This window comes from Bombina bombina, chromosome 5, assembly GCF_027579735.1.
Source record: "Bombina bombina isolate aBomBom1 chromosome 5, aBomBom1.pri, whole genome shotgun sequence".
Taxonomy (NCBI): domain Eukaryota; kingdom Metazoa; phylum Chordata; class Amphibia; order Anura; family Bombinatoridae; genus Bombina; species Bombina bombina.
Window position 1 is genome coordinate 290,102,647 of NC_069503.1, and position 25,089 is coordinate 290,127,735.

The following is a 25,089-nucleotide window of genomic DNA, read 5'->3' on the forward strand; positions in this document are numbered from 1 at the left end:
AAACACAAGGGGCTGCAGGGGACATTCTGCTTGTCTGAAGGCTGGTGTGTGGGAATACAAGGGTTGCAGGGGACATGCTGCTTGCCTGAAGGCTGGTGTGTGGTAATACAAGGGCTGCAGGGGACATGCTGCTTGTCTGAAAGAGGGCGTGTAGGAATAAAAGGGGCTGCAGGGGACATTCTGCTTGTCTGAAGGCTGATGTGTAGAAATACAAGGGGCTGCAGGGGACATTCTGCTTGTATGAAGGCTGATGTGTAGAAATACAAGGGGCTGCAGGGGACATTCTGCTTGTCTGAAGGCTGGTGTGTGAGAATACAAGGGCTGCAGGGGACATGCTGCTTGTCTGAAGGCTGGTGTGTGGGAATACAAGGGCTGTAGGGGACATGCTGCTTGTCTGAAAGAGGGCGTGTAGGAAAAGAAGGGGCTGCAGGGGACATTCTGCTTGTCTGAAGGCTGGTGTGTGTGAACGCAGGTAGCTGTAGGGGAAAAGTGGTTCATAAGAAGACTGGTGATTATGTACAGAGGGAAGTAATTATAAAGCCTGGCACTTGGTAATGCGGTAATGTGGCCTCTGTGATATGTAGATAGTCTGGAGGTTTATGTGTGGCTATTTAGAGGTTGCAGAGGATATGCACTGGATCTGAGTGCTTATGTATGGGCATGTAAAGGCATCACAGGACATGTGGTTAGTCTGAGGTCTGATTTGTGAGTATTCAGGGAGCTTCATGAAACATATACTTTCTAGAGTACTATCTTCTTAAGCACATACATGCTATGAGTTGTATCTAGTCTAAGATCTAATGATTGAGTATACAGCACCTAGTATTAACAATTGAGGGCTCCAATGGGGCTTCTAAGAGCGTGAGTATGTAAATGAGAACTTAAGCAGAGCTCCTTCCAGCTTTCATCATTTTTGTCCCCCTAATCTGAGAGATGAAAGACTTTCCCAGTTGCTGTCGTCTCATGACACTTACCTCTTCTAATTGCTTTCTCAGAGAAAGGAGAGCTGTCTTCCATACCAGAGGTGTAGGGAGGGGCAAGTTCTACATCTAGAACATTGTTTTCTTTTACAAAGGCTTGCTGGGGCTGTTCAGGAACTGGATATGGGTTGTATGTGGAAACTGCTGGATCATTAATATTGTATGGTGGTGGAGGTGGCATGTAAACGGGATTTGACTCTACATAATAATTTTCTGGGACTGCTGAGGGATATGAAGGATTCTGTGCAAAATTAAAATCTGTCATTTGATGTCCGGGAATACTGCTGCTTCCATAGGCATTCCTGTGATTGTCCATTTGTTGCCTTTAAGTAATCTAAGCAAAAAAACAAAACTTTTTTAGTCTATTTCAGTTTAAATATGATTATCAAGGTATATTATGTACAAAAAAACTTGTATTTTACTGAGCAGCATAAACACACACACATTCACATGATTATATTTAGACACCACGAGGCCCATTTATCAAGCTCTGAATGGAACTTGAGGGCCTTCAGGCTCGCCAGAAACAGCAGTTGTGAAGTAGCGGTCTAAAGACCACTGCTCCATAACCCTGTCCGCCTGCTCTGATGAGGCGGACAGAGATCGCCACAATTCAACCCAATTGAGTTCGATCGGGTTGATTGACACTCCCCTGCTTGCGGCGATTGGCTGTGAATCTGCAGGGGGCGGGGTTTCACCAGCAGCTCACAAGAGCTGCTGGTGCAATGCTGAATACGGAGAGCGTATTGCTCTCCGCATTCAGTGATCAGGTCCGACAGACCTTTGATAAATAGGCCTCCATGTAACAACATATATTTATATTTATTTATATTTATTAATCTAAAATAATAAATTAAAATAATACTTTAAGGCATCAAAATAACAAATATAAAGCCATGTTTCTATGTATTTTATGGTAATTAAGCAGCATTACACTGCATTGTATTTGACCTCTGTAAAACATAAATTTTATTTCATTATTATAAATTAAAAAAGTGCATTTAATTCAACAAATGTGTTTAATAAGTAACTGACATAGCAGTATTTTCATTTTTTTTTTCTTGTTTTGCAAACTATTTAATGACTCCAGGATTCCAAACTCCCTGTCTGTGCCACAGGTGGATGAACTTGTGCAGAATGGGAGCTACTGTTTTGGCTTTTGATATTGCTCATTTGTACACTAATTCCTGCCCTTATAGCCATAAAACTGTAATATAAGAGCATAGCATGCACAATGTTTCACCAGTGCCTTTATGAGACTCTAGATAGGGCTACCACAACTCAGTCATATAAGCAAATATATTGATTTTATCATTTTGCATTTAAAAGTACTTTTCGATTTCCAGCAATTCTGTTACCTGTTCCACTCACATCTTCACAGAAAGCAAATTTGTACTCTATGAATTTAGAGCAATGAGACATCTAGCCCTATTTACAAGTAACTGAAATAATTTGTGATAGATGATATTCCATAATGGTGGAATTCAGTGTGAAGTAAATTTTTAATCTCTAAAATAATCAGTGACCAAAAATGGTGTACAAGTACAAAACCCTTTATCCAAATTGCCTGGGTCCGAAAAATGTTTGGATTTCAGAATAATTTGGATTTCAAAATACTTGCATTTGTAAAATGAGACAGTTATTTCTAATGGCCTAGATTTGGAGTTTGGCGTTAGCCGTGAAAACCAGCGTTAGAGGCTCCTAACGCTGGTTTTAGGCTACCGCCGGTATTTGGAGTCACTCAAAATAGGGTCTAACGCTCACTTTTCAGCCGCGACTTTTCCATACCGCAGATCCCCTTACGTCAATTGCGTATCCTATCTTTTCAATGGGATTTTTCTAACTCCGGTATTTAGAGTCGTTTCTGAAGTGAGCGTTAGACATCTAACGACAAAACTCCAGCCGCAGGAAAAAAGTCAGTAGTTAAGAGCTTTCTGGGCTAACGCCGGTTTCTAAAGCTCTTAACTACTGTACTCTAAAGTACACTAACACCCATAAACTACCTATGTACCCCTAAACCGAGGTCCCCCCACATCGCCGACACTCGAATAAATTTTTTTAACCCCTAATCTGCCGACCGCCACCTACGTTATCCTTATGTACCCCTAATCTGCTGCCCCTAACACCGCCGACCCCTGTATTATATTTATTAACCCCTAATCTGCCCCCCTCAACGTCGCCTCCATCTGCCTACACTTATTAACCCCTAATCTGCCGACCGCAAAGCGCCGCCACCTACGTTATCCTTATGTACCCCTAATCTGCTGCCCCTAACACCGCCGACCCCTATATTATATTTATTAACCCCTAATCTGCCCCCTCAACGTCGCCTCCATCTGCCTACACTTATTAACCCCTAATCTGCCGAGCGGACCGCACCGCTACTATAATAAAGTTATTAACCCCTAATCCGCCTCACTAACCCTATAATAAATAGTATTAACCCCTAATCTGCCCTCCCTAACATCGCCGACACCTAACTTCAATTATTAACCCCTAATCTGCCGACTGGAGCTCACCGCTACTCTAATAAATGTATTAACCCCTAAAGCTAAGTATAACCCTAACACTAACACCCCCCTAAGTTAAATATAATTTACATCTAACGAAATAAATTAACTCTTATTAAATAAATTATTCCTATTTAAAGATAAATACTTACCTGTAAAATAAATCCTAATATAGCTACAATATAAATTATAATTATATTATAGCTATTTTAGGATTTATATTTATTTTACAGGTAACTTTGTATTTATTTTAACCAGGTACAATAGCTATTAAATAGTTAAGAACTATTTAATAGCTAAAATAGTTAAAATAATTACAAAATTACCTGTAAAATAAATACTAACCTAAGTTACAATTAAACCTAACACTACACTATCAATAAATTAATTAAATAAACTACCTACAATTACCTACAATTAACCTAACACTACACTATCAATAAATTAATTAAATACAATTCCTACAAATAAATACAATTAAATAACCTAGCTAAAGTACAAAAAATAAAAAAGAACTAAGTTACAAAAAATAAAAAAATATTTACAAACATAAGAAAATATTACAACAATTTTAAACTAATTACACCTACTCTAAGCCCCCTAATAAAACAACAAAGCCCCCCAACATAAAAAATGCCCTACCCTATTCTAAATTAATAAAGTTAAAAGCTCTTTTACCTTACCAGCCCTGAACAGGGCCCTTTGCGGGGCATGCCCCAAGAAGTTCAGCTCTTTTGCCTGTAAAAAAAAAACATACAATACCCCCCCCCAACATTACAACCCACCACCCACACACCCCTAATCTAACCCAAACCCCCCTTAAATAAACCTAACACTAAGCCCCTGAAGATCATCCTACCTTGTCTTCACCTCACCAGGTATCACCGATCCGTCCTGGCTCCAAAATCTTCATCCAACCCAAGCGGGGGTTGGCGATCCATCATCCGGTGGCTGAAGAGGTCCAGAAGAGGCTCCAAAGTCTTCATCCTATCCGGGAAGAAGAGGCGATCCGGACCGGCAACCATCTTGATCCAAGCGGCATCTTCTATCTTCATCCGATGACGACCGGCTCCATCCTGAAGACCTCCACCGCGGACCCATCTTCTTCCGGCGACGTCCAACTGAAGAATGACGGTTCCTTTAAGGGACGTCATCCAAGATGGCGTCCCTCGAATTCCGATTGGCTGATAGGATTCTATTGTTCCCTCAGCAAACATGTAGCCATGTTGAGGCAAAATTATAACCCCAAGATCTCTTTCTCAACTCTCCATGCAAGGAGATTAGTACCGGAGAGGGATTTTAATTAGTATTTAATATATTATCAATAGTAAGTGATCTGATCATCTTTTTTTTTTTTTTTTAAATAATGTGTAATTTTGGATCATGTATGCTTTTAAGATAAAAACATCTTCAAAACCAAAATTAAGACTCCAAGGAGGAGAAATAGATTTAAAAACAGGTTTATTTTTTTATTTTTTATTTTTTTAAGGTTTAACTGTGTGTTAGTTTATTTTACTTAGACAGATAGGTGTAGATTACATAAGCAGTTCATTTAATTTCTGTGAATTAAATAATCAACATTTTTTTTTTTTTGCAAATAAATTTTTTTTTTGAACTTGAAACAAAGATTAACAAACAGTATTCACCTTTAAGATAATATTACATCCAATAAAATATTACAATGCCTAAAAGCAAATATTAATGACAACACAGAATGCACCTGTAATAAGAGAAATACTCAAAGAGTAACATGGTGCTAGACAAAAGCTTAGGTGAAAGGAATTAGAACTTCATTTTATATTATAGTACTAGCAAATGATCTCCACTACCTGATAGGAAACACTTATTGACATATCTGAATAGGTATCTACCTGTGGAGGGTTAGCATATGAGGCGGCCGCTCTTGGGCCGAAAAATATAAGGGGGGGGGACTATCAGCGGGCAAAAGCCGCTTAAATATGTAGAAGGGGGGGTGGTGGAGGGCGGAGCCAGTTAGTATGTCAAATTTATAAACAGGGGTTACTCAGAATATGGGAATTTATATGGATAGTTGAGGGGCTTTCCACAAGCTAGATAAGGAAAGTTCTTAAGAAAGTTATATGGAGAGGGAAGATATTAGTATGTATGAATTATACAGGGTCCCTGGGTGAGCTCCTCTCCTAGGGAAATGTCAGCTATAGACGGTGCGGGGAAAAGGAAAAGGGATATGACCCGCAGGCAGCCAGTACTGGCGGGAAAGGGAGGAGAGGAGTCCAACAGTAACAGGGTGTGCAGAAATTCTAATGTAATGTAACATAACACTTTCAACTATAATCCCCTGTAACATAAGGATGCAACCATGTACAATCATTGATCTCAAACAAATTAGTAGCCCCAAAGATTGCAACAGCTAGGAATAAAGATATTCAGAAATACTATATAAAATCCTACAGTGGCAGTATGTATAGTATTAAGCTATATAAAGAAAACTTAGCACAGACTTACAGATTTCTCGTTGTATATGGCAGTTAGCTATCAACTCAGAAAAGGTTTGCTAAATAAGATAAACATCTAAGGTTAGCGTCAGACTAACAAGGCCTTATTTAACAATAGAGCTGAAGGTGGAAATCTATATGGCTATAGAGTTATTAGAAAATGTGACATATAACAGAATACCTGGTAGCAAAAAATTAAACAGTGCTAGAACTTCTACAAAAGTCAGAGACAATTGGGTTATAGAACGAATAAAGTCAGAGGTCACAATAGAAAATATATCTAAGTGACCCATAATAAGCTGTATGACTATATGTCTAATTTTTCGTTAGGAGAAACCTATTAATTGCAGTGGTCCAGGATTCTTAGATAGTATCTAGAATTTTGAACCCCAAGGACAACGTTAAAAAGGCTAACATATGATTATCAGCTTAACATTAGGGAGCAAACAATAAATATGACCTCAGAAAAATCTTCTAGAATGGGAGACACAGCGGGAGAGCCCTGTTTTCATCAGCTAAACTAACAAGCAAGAAAGAACATCAAGCTAAACTATGCATTTATATTAAACAAGTCAAATTATGTAGAGACATATAATATATACCGCTATATATATGGCTTCAAACAAAACAGGAGCAGCACGCCATAAACAACAGACAATATTAAGCCTAGATAAAGTCTCAAATGAGTGTAATATCACTTAGTCTGGGAGAAAGTTTAAGTATAAGCACAGCTAGAAACCGTATAATTATGGGATGACTTAGTTAATTCTTTGTATTATTCTTAACGTAGAGTTAGATAGAGACTGGAAGAGACTAGACCTATATCCTGCTAATGTACGGTAGGAGAAATAGTTAGATGACTAAGCATGTATCAATTAAGGGGTAGAATTAAAACAAGGCACCTACTTAGACAGATATCTCTATCATCATGTATGCTATTAGGTATTGTATACACATCTCAGACCAAGTTCACTAAATAAACTATTATGCTGAGCCGTGTCTTCCCAGTGAACACGGCCCAGCAACGTCTACAATAGCTGAAGGAGAGATTATGTATTCTTAAATGAGATGTGGGATGGGGGAGTCATCTGCTAATGTAATAGAGTGTACCTGGGATGGGAGAGAAAATCCTAATGAAGCTGGGTGGTGAAATGATTGAAATAAGTAGGCAAGCTTAATTAAAGGGTTACTATATGTATGTGCAATAATCTACTGTAAAGCTTATTATTAAAGGGACTAATCGGGCTATTGTATCTCCTAAAATAATCCTATGAATTCTCCTCAGAGTTATCATCCATAATTACAACTACGTAGTATAGACTACAACTCCTAGAGACAGTATAAGCAAGTAGATTGTAAGAGAAATATTTACTCTATTCAGCCCACACCATAAAATTCGCAGAAATATATGTTTGGCCAGGAATCCTCCTGTACTCTACAACCATATTATAAAGAGTCTTATACACCCCTTAATATAGCAACGTACTCCATGTAAAAATAACTTGCAGCCTAAGCGTGTAATAACTATGCAGGGGTAGGGATTTAAATACTCTTAAATACTCAACGTGCGTAACAGAGGTTAACCAGTTAGACACAGGTCTTCTGGTCAGCATACCTATAATAAGGCATAACAAAAAAGGAGTAACCCTGCTATCATTTTCTTAAACGTAATTCTTACACAGGCAAAGAGTCACATTCAGCACTATAAGGAAAAAGGATTGTTCCGGACCCTGTGAGGGCCCACATATGAAAGCTCCGTAGAACTGCAGGGCTTTTCCTCATGCTATGAATAAAACACTTCTATTCATAAATTTAGGGACATCAAATTACAGAGTCAACATTAAACATAATAAACATATCGTGGAGTCCAGTATATAATGCAAACTTTTTAACAAAATTGTCTCTGGGATAGAACATAAGTCAACGATTGAACAGCACTGCACAGAATTGAACTTTTATGAGCCAGAAGCAGGACAAACACAGCTAGAAGAATTCAATCGTCATGTACTAAGGTTGCACTTCAGAGACAGCAGTCCATAGATTTCAGCAAAACAAGATGTCACTTTAATACATAGTGGAACTAACAGATCGTTGTAATATTTTACATTGTCCCATTTTAACAAATCTCTAGTTCGCCATGTTGGGCAAAACGTCCTTTACAGCACAGGACAAATGTTACAAGTATATGAATTTACAAGCAAGCATGGGCTGAGTGAGCTAGGGATAACTGCCCAGGTCTTTCGGAGGCGCGGATACAAATTTACCCCACTCCAACTTTTGCTTTCAGCTGCGCTCTTGCTATTGAGGGGATCTGCCAATATTCTGTATTGCAGCCACAATACATAGCGCTCAGGGTCAGCAAGCCGGCTCTAGTGACTTTCCAAGCGGCTAGGGGGGTCATCTCAGAGCCCCCTCGTAGCGGTAAGGGCGGTGACGCTGTTGGGGAGCAAAGTACCTCTATTGATATGAGGGATGGTTCAGGGTCTGACAGTGGACGCAACTTCGCCCTCTGTAGTAACAGCCCTGATGCTCTGTTATCGCTCGTTGCGACTGGCAAGCTTTCAGGGAGTAGCAGATCATGTTGGCTCCATAGCGGGTATTCTCGATCCCCTTCTGTAATGCGCAAAGGTGGGAGGTAGTGACGCACCTCTGGTGCACTGTCCAGCAGGGGTTCACTCCACAAGGTTTCGGCTTCCTTCAAGACGGATGCGTTCGTGCTAGCTCCTTGTAGCGCTGATCTCAGGGTGTTAGTTAAATCCTCAAAACAGCCAGTGAGCTGTCGGTTAAGCCCCTGCAAAAGAGCAAAAAGTTCCTCCACAGGCTCCTCCATTTGCAATATAGTCTTAGGCTCCTCTCTGTATTGGCCTAAGCCAGAGTAGGTGTAGTCAGACCTACATACGGCGCCATTTGCGGTACAGCAGCTCTCTCTCAAAAAGGAAGTTAGAATCTGTATTAAAAGCAGACGTTGATTCAAACAGAGTGTCCTTCTTTCATATGTTAGTAAGGAAATGTCCACAATAGAACCTAGCTTGTTGTTTATTTAGAATAAGCCACTTTATGTAAACATGGCCCAGGAGCTCAAGCAAGACACGTCTGCTCTCTTCGGCTGCTGGCTCCGCCCCCCAAAACAGGTTTATTTAATATGAATCAACCCCTGAACAAAACAGTGAATATCAGGAAGTTCAGCAATCTTTCTATGAAATAAGACAGAAAGAGCAGAAATGTGTCCTTTCAAATTATTTGCAGACAAAACGTTAATCCAAACCCTCCTGAAGAAACTGTAAAATCCTAGGAATTCTAAAAGAATGCTAAGAATAATCATGAGTTGAACATCATGAAATATAGGTTTTCCAAACCCGAAAACAAAATCTCCTAGAAACAGACTTACAAGCCTGTATCATCATAGTGCTAATAACTGAGTCAGAGAAACATCTATGACTAAACACTTAAAGAGACATAATACTCATGTGCTAAATCACTTGAAACTGATGCAGTATAACTGTAAAAAGCTGACAGGAAAATATCACCTGAGCATCTGTATATAAAAAGGAAGATATTTTACCTCACAATTTCCTCAGCTCAGCAGAGTAAGTTCTGTGTAAAAAGTTATACTCAGCTGCTGCCCAGGTGCAGGTAAAAATAAATAAATGAAGAAAAGAACAGCAGCCAATCAGCATCAGCAGTGCTGAGGTCAGCTTTTTACAGCTATGCTACATCACTTTCAAGTGTTTCAACATTTGGGTATCATGGCCCTTTAAGAGTTCAATTTCCAAACCTTCAAATTTAGAAATTTGAGATCCTATGGAAAAAACGGCCCCTGAAACAGAAGGTCTGGCCTTAAAGGAAGTGGCCAAGGCTGGCAAATGAATATCCTGACAAGGTCCACATACCAAAACCTGAGAGACTGGAGCTATCAGAAACACATAAAAATTGTTCCATTATGATCTTGAAGATCACCCTTGAAAAAACAACCAGAGGCGGAAAAAATGTAAGCAGGTTTGAAAAAACCAAAGAACTGCTAGAGCATCCACTATCTCCACCTGAGTATCCTTGGACATGGAAAGGAATCTGGAAAACTTGTTGTTTCGATGGGAGACGATCAGATTTATTTCTGGAAGACCCCACATCTGTACAAGAAGAAAAAAACACATCTGGATGGAGAGCAATCCCCCAGATATAAAGTCTGACGACTGTGATAATCCCCTTCCCAATTGTCTACACCTGAGATATGAATCACAGAAATTAGAGTTGGATTCCGTCCAACAAAGTATCCGAGATACTTCCTCCATAACTGAAGGACTGCGAATCCCTCCTTGATAATTGACATATGCCACTGTTGTGATATTGTCTGTTTAAAAAACAAATGTAAAAGTTGTCTCTTCAAAAGAAGCCATTCCTGAAGAGCCCTGAAAATAGCATGAAGTTCTAAAATATTGATTGGTAACCTCGCCTCCTGAGGTTTCCAAACGCCTAGTGCTGTCAGAGACACTCAGACAGCTCCCCCACCTGAAAAACTTGCATCTGATGAGAATACAGTCCAGGTAGGACGAACAAATGAGGCCCCCTGAACAATAAGGTGATAGTCCAACCACCATATCAGAGAGAAAAAAGTGTTAGGATTTAAGTATATCAGTTGTAATAACTGAAAATAATCCCTGCACCTATGGTACAACATGCAACACTTTAGAGGCCCCAAAGGAAAATGTGCAAAGAGGATCGCACCTGATGCTGCAGTCATGAGACCAAAAACTTCCATGCACATAACCACTGAAGGAGAAAATAGAGACTGAAGATTTAGACAAACTAAAATTAACTTCATTCGTCTCTAGAATATCAGAGAAAGAATCATAGACACTAAATCTTATCTGGAAACCTAAAAAGGTGACCCTTGTCTAAGGAATCAAGAAACACTATTGTAAATCGATCCTCCAACCATGTCTTGAGGAAAGCACACTAGTTGTTTTAAGTGAGATTCTGCTGAATGAAAAGATTAAAGCTAGTACCAAATATCATCCAAATAAAGAAACACCGCAATACCCTGCTCTCTGAATACAGATAGAAGGGCACCAAGAATCTTTGAAAAGAATCTCTGAGCTGCCGCTAGCACATAAGGATGAGCGACAAATTGTTAATGCTTATCTAGAAAAGAAAATCTCAGAAAACAGCAGTGGTCTGAATGAATTGAAAATAAGCGTCTTGTTAGTCTATTGTGGACATGAAGTAACCGTGCTAAACAGAAAGGCAAAATAGTCCCTATAGTCACTATCTTAACAGTTGGGACTCTTAGCAAACAATATAAAAATACAATTTCAGATCCAGAATTGGTCTGAACAAATTTTTTCTTTAGGACAATGAATAGATTTGAATAGAAACCCAAACTCCATTCCTGCAGAGGAACTGAAACCATCACCCCTGAAAAGTTTAAATCTGAAACACAATTCAGAAAAACCTGAGCTTTCACAGGGTTTGTTATAACATGGAAAAGAATCTTCCTATGGGAGGTTTTTATTCTGAAACCTATTCGATACCCCTGAGAAAACAATATTCTAAATCCACTGATTTGAACAGAAACTGTCCAAATGTGTTGAAATAAATTCAATCTGCCCCCCACCAGTAGAACTGGTTAAAAGGCTGCACCTTCATGCAGTCTTAGGGGCTGAAATTAGTTTAAAGGGACACTGAACCCACATTTCTAATTTACTTATATGAGCAAATGTTCTTCATTCTCTTGGTATCTTTATTTAAAAAGCAAGAATGTAAGTTTAGATGCCGGCCCATTTTTGGTGAACAACCTGGGTTGTTCTTGCTGATTGGTGGATAAAGTCATCCACCAATAAACAAGTGCTGTCCAGGGTTTTGGACTTTCTTTTTCAAATAAAGATAGCAAGAAAACGAAGAAAAATTGATAATAGGAGTAAATTAGAAAATTGTTTAAAATTGCATGCTCTATCTGAATCACGAAATTTGGGTTCAGCATTCCTTTAATTATAAGGCTTGGAATTATTCAAATTCAGAAAAAAATCTAAAATCAGAGCCAGAGGCCTTAAGGGAATGAAAAAACCAATTGGGAGCTTAAAAATTACCCTTAGATTTCTTAGCTTGGTGCAGAAAAGACTCCTTTTCCCCCAGTAATAGAGGAGATAATAAAATCCAATAGAAAATATAAAAAAAAATACTATCCTAAAATAATAAGATAGTAATCTAAATTTGAACACCATATCAGATATCAAAAATATATCCAATATGTAAACAAACTTCCTATCTAAAAGATATGGAATATATTCCATAGGATAGAAGTACGTTCGGCAAGAGAAGAAATAGCCCCACCTTTAGGGACTTTTACCTAAAAACACTAATTTAGCCATAGGTAAAGTATATAGCTTTTAATACCTAGAAGAAAGGTAAAAAGAAGCACTAAGTTTTGATTCCTTACTAAACATATGACAGATAGCATCTGGAATAAGAAAAACTTCAAGGGTTACCTCAGAAGCTTAAAAAAACAGAATTCAAACATTTGCTATTCTTGTTATCAAGAGAACTAGATTCCTTAACACTCAAAGAAAACAATACTTCCTTAATAAAGAATGAATACATTGAATTGAAAGTTTGATTTATCAAAATAAGTCTCTGAAATATGATCCCCTGAGTCAGAGAAAACCACATCAGCAGAAATACTACAGTATGCTGTAGATCAATACAAACTTCATAGGTTTATGAGAAGTTAGGAGAGATTGTTTACGTTAATTTGAAGGTGAAATAGCAGTCATAGAGGCCTCTGTATTCAGCATTGCACCAGCAGCTCACAAGAGCTGCTGGTGCAACGCCGCCCCCTGCAGACTCGCTGCCAATGGGCAGCCAGCAGGGAGGTGTCAATCAACCCGATCGTACTCGATCGGGTTGAATTGTGGCGATTCCTGTCCGCCTGCTCAGAGCAGGCGGACAGGGTTATGGAGCAGCGGTCTTTAGACTGCTGCTTCATAACTGCTTTTTCTGGCGAGTCTTAAGACTCGCCAGAAACACGGGCCCAAAAGCTCCATACGGAGCTTGATACATGGGCCTCATAGCCTTCTCTATGTCTTTTGCAATATAATCCTTTATATCAACAGTAATATCATGTACATAAGACTGTGAAGGTAAAAACAGTAGATGTATATGTACTATAAAAACATTATCAGTACAGTATGAATAATGAAACATAACAAGTGCCACATATTTGAGCTGAAGAAATAAAATCAGCTATATACACACTTAGCTTTGGTAGAAATTGTGTACAGGCAGCATAGTTTCTACAGTAACATCAGAGGCAGGATCAGTTTGAGAAATCTTAAAAAATGTAACAAAAAAGAAAAAATAACATTTAAACAAAATATCCAATTTCCACAAAACAGCAGTTTCAGGAATGGGAAAAAATGCTTATATGAAAACCAAAAGCAAATATCATAGCCCTCTGTAACAAATGAAAGCAGAGAGCAAAAGAGGGAAAGAATTTGAAAAAACAAGACCGAAGTTACAACTAGCTAGAACCTCAGGTAAGAAAAAATGTGCTAAATTTCTCCCAAACATAATTTTCCATGCTGAAACTGTTAGACTACAAAGAGAAATAAACATAGACCTGACTCATGTCAAATATATGCAATATATATTTAAAACTTTAAAAATATAAAGTGCCAAACATAGCTGAGAGTGTCTTAAAAAAGATATATACTTACCTGAAGACACCCATCCACATATAGCAGACAGCCAAACCAGTAATGAAACATATCAACAGAGGTAATGGTAGAGGAGTATAATGTTGATCTGTAAAGGGGAATGGCAGATGAATCCCCACGACTGAATTTACAGAGAGCCATAAGTGAAAACATGGCATTGTTAGGCAAATATTCCCTTCACATCCCTCAGACAAACACTATACTTTGAGAGGAACTGGGCTTCAAAATGCTTAGAAGCGCCTTTCACAGAAGAAATCAAGCACGACTTGCTTCACCATCCTCCAACGAAGGCAAAGTTTGTAAAACTGAAGTATGAGTGAGGTGGGAGGTGTATTTATAGGCATTTTGAGGTTTGGGAAACTTTGCCCACGCCAGGTAGGAATGTATATCCCATATGTCACTAGCTCATGGACTCTTTCCACTTACATGAAAGAAATTATAATATGGGATAGGAAGAGTAGTAGAAAAGATGAATGGAGGGGATATGAAAGACTGTGGTGCGATGGTGGGAAAAAAAAATGGTAAACTGAAAAAGATGTTTTAAAATATTTAGAAGAGGCAGGAGTGGAACAGGAATGTGAGTAACGATGAACTGTAGAGAATGAGACAAGGAAAATAGGTAAGATAATGGAAACATGTTAGAGAAGCAAATGCGGGGCAGTACAGTGTAAAGGTGAGCGGAGGAAGTGGGGAGGGAGGATCAGAGGGCAAGAAAGATATAGCAAAAATATGAGAAAGACAGAATATGAGAGAGTATATGAGAGATAAAGATAACATGACAGAATAGAGAGAAAGGACAAGAGAGAAATAACAAGTTAGAAGTAGAGAGAGAGAGTGCACACATTAGTATATACAGTATGTTCATCATGGTAGATATATTTACACTACATTTTTACTTGTGCCACTTGCAATAAAATACAATTTTTACATCCTTTATTTTCCTTTATTTTATGTAAACACATCAGCAGCTTTGTGTTGACAATAAAATGGAATATCTTATTGATCTACCATCTGTGCTCCCAATACTGAAACCTTCTATTGGTTTGATGAAGTAACCTTTGGACCACAATCCCCTTTCCCTATGTAAAATTCAGTAGGTACGAAGCATAAAAAAATATGTTGTGCCTTGAATTAAATAATGAGCCATTCCCTGTGCTGTTTTGAGACCTCTTATTTTTACAATATTTGATTTGCTCCTTTTACACACAATTGCACAGCCTTAGTAGCACTAAAGGGACAGTGTAGTCAAAATTAAACTTTTAATATTTAGAATGGACATGTAATTTTAATCAACTTTCCAATTTACTTTTATCATCAAATTAGCTTTTTTCTCTTGGTATTCGTAGTTTAAACTAAACATAGGTAGGTTCATATGCTAATTTCTAAGCCCTTGAGGGCTGCCTCTTATCACATGCTTTTTAAATTTATTTTCAACACAAAGAGACTGAAAGCACACCTGGGCCATATAGATAACACTGTGTTCAGGCACAGAAAGTTATTTAAGATTTAGCACAACACAATGCTTGCACCCCACGCCCTCGGCTCAAAGGACTACATCCTACTCTGCGACCTCAACTTCCTTCTAGACAACCCCAATGACCACAACACCACCAACCTCCTGGAAAACCTTGGAACCATTGGACTGAAGCAACTTGTAAACGCCCCAACCCACATAGCCGGACACACCCTTGACCCGATCTTCTCTGCAGGCAACCACATCTCAGTCAACCACATAAACGAACTCCACTGGACTGACCACCACTGTATACACTTCTCCTTCAACAAACCCACCACACACCTTCAGCATCACCACCCACCCCGCAGAAAATGGAACAACATCACCCAAGAACAACTGCACTCCACCCTGATCAAGTACCCCCCAGTGACCTCCACTGACGCCAACTCCTCCGCCCGCCACCTACATCGATGGATCACAGACTGCGCAAATACCCTTGCCCCCCTCAAGAAACCGTCCAGCCGCCAGCCCACCAACAAGGCCAGCTAGTTCACCCCCACCCTCCAGGACTCCAAACGCCACTGCAGACGATTAGAGAGAACATGAAGATCCAGCAAGTCCCCCTCGGACAAATCCGCCTACAAAGAAGCCATCACCACCCACCAGCACCTCATAAAAACCACAAAGAAAACTGCTATCCTAGACAGAATCCACACCAAAACCCAGAATAGCAAGGAGCTGTTCACAGTCAAGGAATTCTCCAAACCCAACATTGACACTAACGACATCCCACCCTCCCAGGACCTCTGCAACAACATCGCTATTTACTTCCACCGCAAGATCATCAACATCTACGACAGCCTCAAGCTCCAGAACTCACCACTCACCGCCGACCCACCCACCCACCCCCACCTCACCCAAATCCACCACCCGCCACCGTCTACGGACTACCTGGATCCCCCTCACCATGGAGGACACACTCAAAATCATGAAATCTATCCACTCCGGAGCACCCTCCAACCCATGCCCACACCACATATTCAACAAAGCGGGTTTTACCCTCGCCCATGAACTCTGCCTCACCATAAACTGCTCCATCAAAACTGGTACCTTCCCAGATGACTTGAAGCATGCAGAGCTGAAACCCCTGCTGAAGAAACCCACAGCTGACCCCATAGATCCTAAAAACTACCGTCCCATCTCTCTATTCCCCTTTCCAGCCAAAGTAATCGAGAAGGCCATTAACGCACAACTTGTTGACCACATCGAGACCAACCACATCTTGGATCCCTCCTAATCCAGTTTCAGGAGCAATCACAGCACCGAGACCACCCTCCTCGCCGCCACAGATGACATCCGTGCCCTGCTCGACCAAGGAGAGACTGCCGCCCTCATCCTTCTAGACCTCTCAGCCGCATTCGACACTGTAGACCACAGCACCCTCCTCACGCGCCTACACGATGCCGGCATCCGCAATAAGGCCCTGGAATGGATCACCTCCTTCCTCAGCGGCAGAACCCATAAAGTCAGACTCCCACCCTTCTCCTCCAATCCCACAGCAATCAGCTGCGGCGTTCCCCAAGGCTCTTCTCTTAGCCCAACCCTCTTCAACATCTATATGGCCCGAATTGAAAGAAGAATTCTGCCATCGTTCGACAACACAACGTCAACATCATCTCCTATACTGACGACACCCAGTTAATCATCTCACTCAACCAAGACCCCACCACCGCCAAGAAAAACATCCACGAAGGACTTATAGCAATTGCCACTTGGATGAACAACAACCGTCTCAAACTCAACACTGACAAGACCGAAATCCTCCTCCTCGGACCCACTAAATCTGCATGGGATGACTCCTGGTGGCCCACAGCCCTCGGACACCCTCCAACTCCAACACACCACGCACGAAATCTAGGCGTCACCCTCGACTCATCACTTTCCATGGACTGCCAAGTTAACGCTGTCTCTTCGACTTGTTTTAGCATACTCCACCTACTGCGAAAAATCTTCAAGTGGCTCCCCACCGAAACTAGAAAATCTGTCACCCACGCCCTCGTCAGTAGTCGACGGGACTACGGCAATGCACTCTACGCTGGGTCCACCAACAAACTCCAGAAACGACTCCAACACATCCAGAACACCTCGGCCAGACTCATCCTCGACATCCCTCACCAAAACCACATCACCGAACACCTAAGGAACCTACACTGGCTCCCCGTCAACAAGAGAATCACCTTCAAGCTCCTAACCCATGCATTCAAGGCCCTCCACAATATCGGTCCTGAATACATCAACCACCATGTCAATTTCTATACCCCCTCCAGACAACTCCGCTCTGCCGACCAAGCACTCGCAGTCATCCCCCGCATCAAGAAAAAAAAACAGCTGGAGGAAAATCCTTCTCCTATAGGGCAGCAAGATCATGGAGCTCCCTCCTGTTGCACCTCAGACAATCCACCTCCCTTACAAACTTCAGGAAGGACCTCAAGACCTGGCTCTTCGACTGAATCGTCTTCCCTTAGCCCCCCAGTCCCCCCTCCCATAGCGCCTTGAGACCCTCACGGGTGATTAGTTTGCGCTCTACAAGTACCCAATAGATAGATAGAATGCTAAATGCAAGACAATAGATAACAGTCACAGTCATGTGATCAGGGGGCTGGAAGAAGTTTCCTAGATACAAGGTAACACAGAGGTAAAAGTGTATTAATATAACTGTTTTGGTTATGCAAAACTGGGGAATGAGTAATAAAGGGATTATCTATCTTTTAAAACAATAACAATTCTATAGTAGACTGTCCCTTAAGCATGTGATAATAATGGGAAGATACTATAGTACTATCATCTTTCTCTGAGCAGGACTTGGTAAATAGATTACTTCATATGGGGTTAGATTACAGCTGGAGAATAATCGATAGTTCAGGGTACATTATCCTACAAAGAATACCATACAATCTGGTATTACAAGAGTGAACCAAGCATCTTAATGCAGCTAAAACCTTTTTATTGTGCCTTATACTTTTAAGCATAGCAAAGAGCGATATAATCATAATACTAAATACTAATACTTGTTGCTCCTTTGCCAAAATTTCAAAATACTGCTTTAAAATTTAGCACTTTTTAAGACCTGAAAGAAATAATGATCAATTGCTAATTTGCATTACAAAACACTCACTATGGAAATAAAGGATTTGCGTTTACTAATTTTTACTTAATGCTTAAAAAACAAAGCTGATAATAAAGGTTTTGTGGCAGAAATAAATGGGTATGATAAATGACAAGGGACAGGACTGGGAAGGGGTTTAAGGTGTATGTGTAAGTGTCTGTCTTTCTATCTATCTAACTATCTGTGTGTATGTATATGTGTTTTGTATGATATGTATGTATGTATGTGTGCATGTGTGTATCTATGTGTCTGTGTGTATGTATGTGTGTGTATGATATGTATGTATGTGTGCGTGTGTGTATGTATGTGTCTGTATGTGTGTGTATGTGTGTGGGTATGTGTGTTTGTATATGTGTGTTTGCGCATGTGTCTAGGTATGTATGTGTACGTATGTATGTGTATGTGTGTGCATATGTACGTATGTGTGTGTATGTGTGTATGTATGTATATGCTTGTGTGTGTGTTTGTGTATGTATGTGTCTGTATGTGTGTGTATGTATGTGTGCGTATGTATGTGTCTGTGTGTATGTATGTGTGTGCATGTGAGTTTGTATATGTGTGTGTGCATGTGTCTACGTATGTATGTGTTTTGTATGTATATGTACGTATGTGTGTGTATGTATGTACAGCATATGCTTGTGTATGTGTTTGTGTATGTATGTATGTATGTGTCTGTATGTGTGTATGTATGTATGTATGTATGTGTGCGTGCGTGTGTATATGTATGTGTGGGACTGTGTGTGTATGTATGTGTGTGTATGTGTGTTTGTATATGTGTGTGTGCATGTGTCTACGTATGTATGTGTATGTGTACGTATGTATGTGTATATGTATGTGTGTGTGTATATGTATGTATATGCTTGTGTGTGTGTGTGTGTATGTATGTGTGTATGTATGTGTCTATATGTATGTGTGTGTGTGTATGATATGTATGTATGTGTGTATGTATGATATGTATGTATGTGTGCGTGTGTATGTATGTGTCTTTGTGTTTGTTTATGTGTTAGTGCATGTGTGTACGTATGTTTGTGTATGTGTACGTATGTATGTGTGTGTATGTACAGTATGTGTGTTTGTATATGTGTGTGCGCATGTGTGTACGTATGTATGTATCTGTATGCATTTGTGTATGCATGTGTATGTATGTTTGTATGTGTGTATGTATGTGTGTGTACCTATGTATGTGTATGTATGTATTTATATGTGTGTCTGTATGTGTGTATGTTTATGCATGTGTATGTATGTGTGTATGTTTGTTTGTATGTGTGTGTGTATGAAATGTTTTATGCTTAGGTTTCATTGAAATAGTATAACACACAACTAAATTAATTTTTTGCACCACATCGGCTTAGTGCTCAAGTTTATCTGACATGAATTATACTGCACACCTCCATAGAATCTATTATGTGAAGGAATTAATGCACCCACGCTATTTGACATGTAGCTATTAGTGCAGAATAGACTACCGCTAGAGTGATAAAAAAACAAAACTTTGGACTTTTAATATGAGTGGAAGCAGTAAGGATTGTGCTCTAGGACTCCACTAACTGAGCGGATTTTTTGTGCCCATTGTATTTTTGCTCTCCACTTGTAATCTGTGAGTATGATTTTCATATGGCTGTGAAGATTGTCGGTGTTTATTTATAGTCACACAAATAAAGCAAAGTTATAAAAAAAAAATAGCATTAAACTACTTTATCAAAAATGGGTTTAAGTTCTATCTACAATCTCTAATCCTAATGCTCCCTTTAAGTAAGAGTGTATCTCCCACAACCACTTCTTAGAAAATATGGATAAATCTACAAGTGTGGAAAAGGGGCGCTAAGAGCTAAGGATAAATGATATCTGAGGACAATCTGTAAATATTATGCAAAACAGATATATCAAGAAAATATTTCAAATAAATTCTAAGGGCACAATTGTGCACAGAGACGCTTCTCCCGGTGTCACTTTGGTGGTAAGAACTGCTCAATCCTTACGCTAAACGGAGTCCTACAACCAAGAAAGTCCTGGTAAGATTCCCTGGGTAAGCCCGGCTGGTACAAGCTGTATAAGAACTGAAAGTAACCTATCTTTAATTTTTCACGGATCTTTGAACTGCACAATTATCAGTTTGATACTTTTATCGATATAATTACACAATTGTGCCCTTAGAACTGTTACCATCACGTCCAAAGAGACTATCACGTCCAAAGAGACTTTGTGCACATAATTAGAAGCCTAAATCAAGTCTTGTTACTATACGATAACTGCTAGCATTTTATTGTTTTTATATCGTGGCCACAACTTTTATTTTTGCTATTTTGTGCTTATCATATAATATTATGCATATTTATATACTGATTTTTATTCGTATTTTTATTAAATAAGAGATATTATTCATTTGTAACACTTGCTCAATAGAATTTATTTGAAATATTTACTTGATATATCTGTTTTACATAATATTTACAGATTGTCCACAGATATCATTTATCCTTAGCTGTTAGCGCCCCTTTTCCACACTTGTACATTAATCTACTTTATGACATTATTTAAGCAAATTTGTGTATAGTCAAGTTTACCGGGTGTTATTCTTGTAAGATTTTAAAGTTCAAGATTTATTTGTTAAAAATTATAATAATAATAATAATAATAATTATTATTATTAGTAGTAGTATTACTTAGATTATTATTATTATAAGTAGTAGTAGTAGTTTTACTCAGATTATTATTGTTAGTAGTAGTAGTATTACTTAGATTATTATTATTATTATTAGTATTATTACTTAGATTATTATTATTATTAGTAGTAGTAGTATTACTTAGATTATTATTATTATTAGTAGTAGTATTATTTAGATTATTATTAGTACAGTAATAGCTCATTGATATTAGTTTATAAAACTGTGAACTCACAAAAACTGATACATATTTTTACAGAGTAAATTGCCAAAAATATATTTGTTAAAGCAAACCTGAATGATAGTGTGTGGTAACATTGTCTAACAAATCGCATATTCTTCATATAATATTTAATAACATTGTGGTGTTTGTCAATTATGTCCATATGTGTACCTCTCATAAGTAAATTAATTATTATTAAAATAAAGCACAAGTCACACATTTACAGTACCTACCCTATCTATATATCTATCTATCTATCTATCTATCTATCTATCTATCTATCTATCTATCTATCTATCTATCTAAAAAAAAAAGAAATGTATTTTTTGGAGTTGCCAGTTTACTTACTGTTAGTAACGTTTTTTGCTTTTCATTCAGCAAACGATACAATAGTCTATCTTAAATATTTAGATTTAAGATGAGAATGTATTCTTAAAAATCCACATGGACAATACATAAAAATAACGTTAATAAGCTTTCCAAGTAGAGATATTATATTGACCATAATAAGTATCCATAAATAACTTTGTTATTGTTTTTTTAATATTAGTTTCACTCAACTATGGTCTTCAAACCCTAAGAGGCTTTTAAAAAATCTTCTTGCCTTAAATCTTCTTAACTTGTACGATAAATAAAAAAAACAAAAAAAGGCAAACAAAACAAAATGTCTTTATTTGTTTGCTCATTTAAGAGCTTACCTCAGGTTTCTTTGTTCGTCTCCTACTTTCGGTTCTATAAGGCTCCCTTCAGAGTTTTTCTCAGAGACAACCAGTGAGAGATTCTACTTTGACCTCAGTACAGTTTGTATTTTGTCAGATACTTGGAGCTGATTTGCTTTTAGTTCCACCTGCAGCTTCATAGATACAGAAGGGACATTTGTTTGCGTAACACATTGATAAGCGTGTCATACTTCCTGGATTAACACTGCCTAGCATAAAGATTTTCAGACTCAGAAACACAAAATATACAGGTTTCCTTTGCTTAAAGGGACAGTCTAGTCCAAAATAAACTTTCATGATTCAGATAGGGCATGTAATTTTAAACAATTTTCCAATTTACTTTTATCACCAATTTTGTTTTGTTCTCTTGGTATTCTTAGTTGAAAGCTTAACCTAGGAGGTTCATATGCTAATTTCTTAGACCTTGAAGGCCACCTCTTTTCAGAATGCATTTTAACAGTTTTTCACCACTAGAGGGTGTTAGTTCATATATTTCATATAGATAACACTGTGCTCGTGCACGTGAAGTTATCTGGGAGCAAGCACTGATTGGCTAAACTGCAAGTCTGTCAAAAGAACTGAAATAAAGGGGCAGTTTGCAGAGACTTAAATACAAGATAATCACAGAGGTTAAAAGTATATTGATATAACTGTGTTGGATATGCAAAACTGGGGAAAGGGTAATAAAGGGATTATCTATCTTTAAAAACAATGAAAATTCTGGTGTAGACTGTCCCTTTAATTTTCAAAACAAAAAGAAAGTTATGATTTCATTTCATGGTAAGCATAGAGGGCTAGATTACAAGTAGAGCACTATTTAATGCTCCCGCTCGAGCATTAAATGGGCTTTTTACACACGTCGGGTTGCGCTCGTATTATGATTTTCAAGTAATCTGTTTTCGCTTGCATGCTAACTTGACACGCGGAAATTGCCAAATTTAGAATATTCTGCTCGCAAACACAATCGCACATTCTCAAGAGCACTAAACCAACATGAAATTATAAATATTTCAAATGTCAGTGTTCTTCACAGAACAGATTATGTTCTATTTATTCATAAATAATTATTTCTACATATTTTTTGGTTATATATATTTATATATATATATAAACAAGTAGAATTTCCAGACTAGCCAGAAAAGCCCAAAATCTACGAGCGCTCCAGATATGGTACAGTTTTAATCTCACGATGTGGTATATGTACCGTCCAGGTCCTATATTAAACAATATATGATTTTAAAAACCTAAAACCTATGCTTCAACACAAGAATGCTTTTATATATATATATATATATATATATATATATATATATATATATATATATATATATATATATATATATATATATATATATATATATATATCAATGTAAATATTTGCATAGGAAATTAGTACATCTAAGCAAGTATCCCCGCTTGCCCCACTTGCTTAGATGTACTAATTTCCTATGCAAATATTTACATTGATATAATTTTGAGACATGGAGGATTTTAATTTCAGTTTTTTATCTCCCCCCCCCATAATTTTAATGAATTTATATATATATACATATACAGTATATATATATTAAATAAATATATACACTGATGGGAGAGAAAATCTGGCTAAACTAACCCAAGCTTAGAGAGCACTAAGTTTAAATATGTCTAAACCCCCTAAGAATATGGCGTTTTAGCCAATATCATATAATGGGTTCGGTGCAGATCCTCTTAAATTTAAATAGGAAATATTTTTTTAGAAAAGATACACTGATACATTATTTAATATGATCAGTAAAGCAAGGGATTTCAGCACTCACAGAAAGTACACAATACACAAACTTGATTGCCATTTCTGGATTGCCTACCTAGGGCCCGATCCAATATGCAGCGTCGCCCGCAAAAGCCGGCGACACCGAATTTTGCGCGGGTTTGGTATCCTATATACGGCGTAACCTAGAAGTTACGCTCGTATATTTCTGCCTTCGCCCGTAGTTTTTTGGGCCATAGACAGGTATACCAAACCCGCGCAATTTGGTATCTAATATACAGCGTAAGGACTTACGTGGCGAAAATGGAGAAATCTTACTCCATTTTCACCTCGCCACAAAATGCAGCCGTAGTAAGCCTTACGCTGTGTATTGGAGCCCTGTAACTCCCTAAACTACCTGCTAAATAAAACATAACACCCAACGCATGCTCAATGTCTATCTACCTGTCAACCGCAATCCCCTGCCGCAATCCCTAATAAAGTATTTAACCCCTAAACCGCCGCTCCCGGACCCCGCCGCCACCTACATTAAATGTATAACCCCCTAATGTGATCCCCCTACACCGTCGCCACCTACATTACATACCCCCTAATGTAAGCCCCTTACACCGCCGCCATCTACATTACATACCCCCTAATGTGAGCTCCTACCCCGCCGCCAGCTATATTAAATAATTAACCCCTAATCTAATCCCCCTACACCGTCGCCACCTACATTACATACCCCCTAATGTGAGCCCCTTACACCGCCGCCATCTACATTACATTCCCCCTAATGTGAGCTCCTACCCCGCCGCCAGCTATGTTAAATTATTAACCCTTAATCTATTCCCCCTACACCGCCGCCAGCTATATTAAAATTATTAACCCCTAATCTAATCCCCCTACACCGCCGCCAGCTATTTTAAAATTATTAACCCCTAATCTAATTCCCCTACACCGCCGCCAGCTATATTAAAATTATTAACCCCTAATTTAATCCCCCTACACCGCCGCCAGCTATATTAAATACATTAACCCCTAATCTAATCCCCCTAAAGTAATCACCTCTATTACCAGCCCTTAAAAGGGCCTTTTGCGTGACATTGCCCCAAAGTAACAGCTCTATTGCCAGCCCTTAAAAGGGCTTTTTGCGGGGCATTTCCCCAAAGTAATCAGCTCTTTTACCAGCCATTAAAAGGGCTTTTTGTGGGGCATTGTCACAAAGTAATCAGCTCTTTTGCATCTAATCTAAATCCCCCTACACGCCGCAACCTATAATAAATGTATTACCCCCTAATCTAATCCCCCTACACTGCCGCCAGCTATATTAAATAGATTAACCCCTAATCTAATCCCCCTACACCGCCGCCAGCTATATTAACTATATTAACCCTAATTATATTAGGGTTAATATAGTTAATATAGTTATTATATTATATATATTAACTATATTAACC

The 25,089-nt window shown here is 38.6% G+C and overlaps 1 protein-coding gene across 2 annotated transcripts in view; it reads right to left on the minus strand.

Moving 5' to 3' along the window:
- Nucleotides 1–23,046, minus strand: part of LOC128660275 (protein lifeguard 1) — a 91,391-nt gene extending 68,345 nt beyond the window's left edge. The window contains exons 1-2 of one of the 2 annotated variants that reach the window (XM_053714034.1): nucleotides 21,880–23,046; nucleotides 975–1,314 (exon numbers count right to left, since the gene is read on the minus strand). In XM_053714034.1, coding sequence (XP_053570009.1) covers nucleotides 975–1,296 — 322 coding nt within the window. In that variant the 5' untranslated portion in view covers nucleotides 1,297–1,314; nucleotides 21,880–23,046. Of the gene's footprint in view, nucleotides 1–974; nucleotides 2,608–21,879 lie in introns of those variants that run through there. The other variant, XM_053714035.1, reaches the window with a different exon arrangement.
- Nucleotides 23,047–25,089: the final 2,043 nt, after the last annotated feature.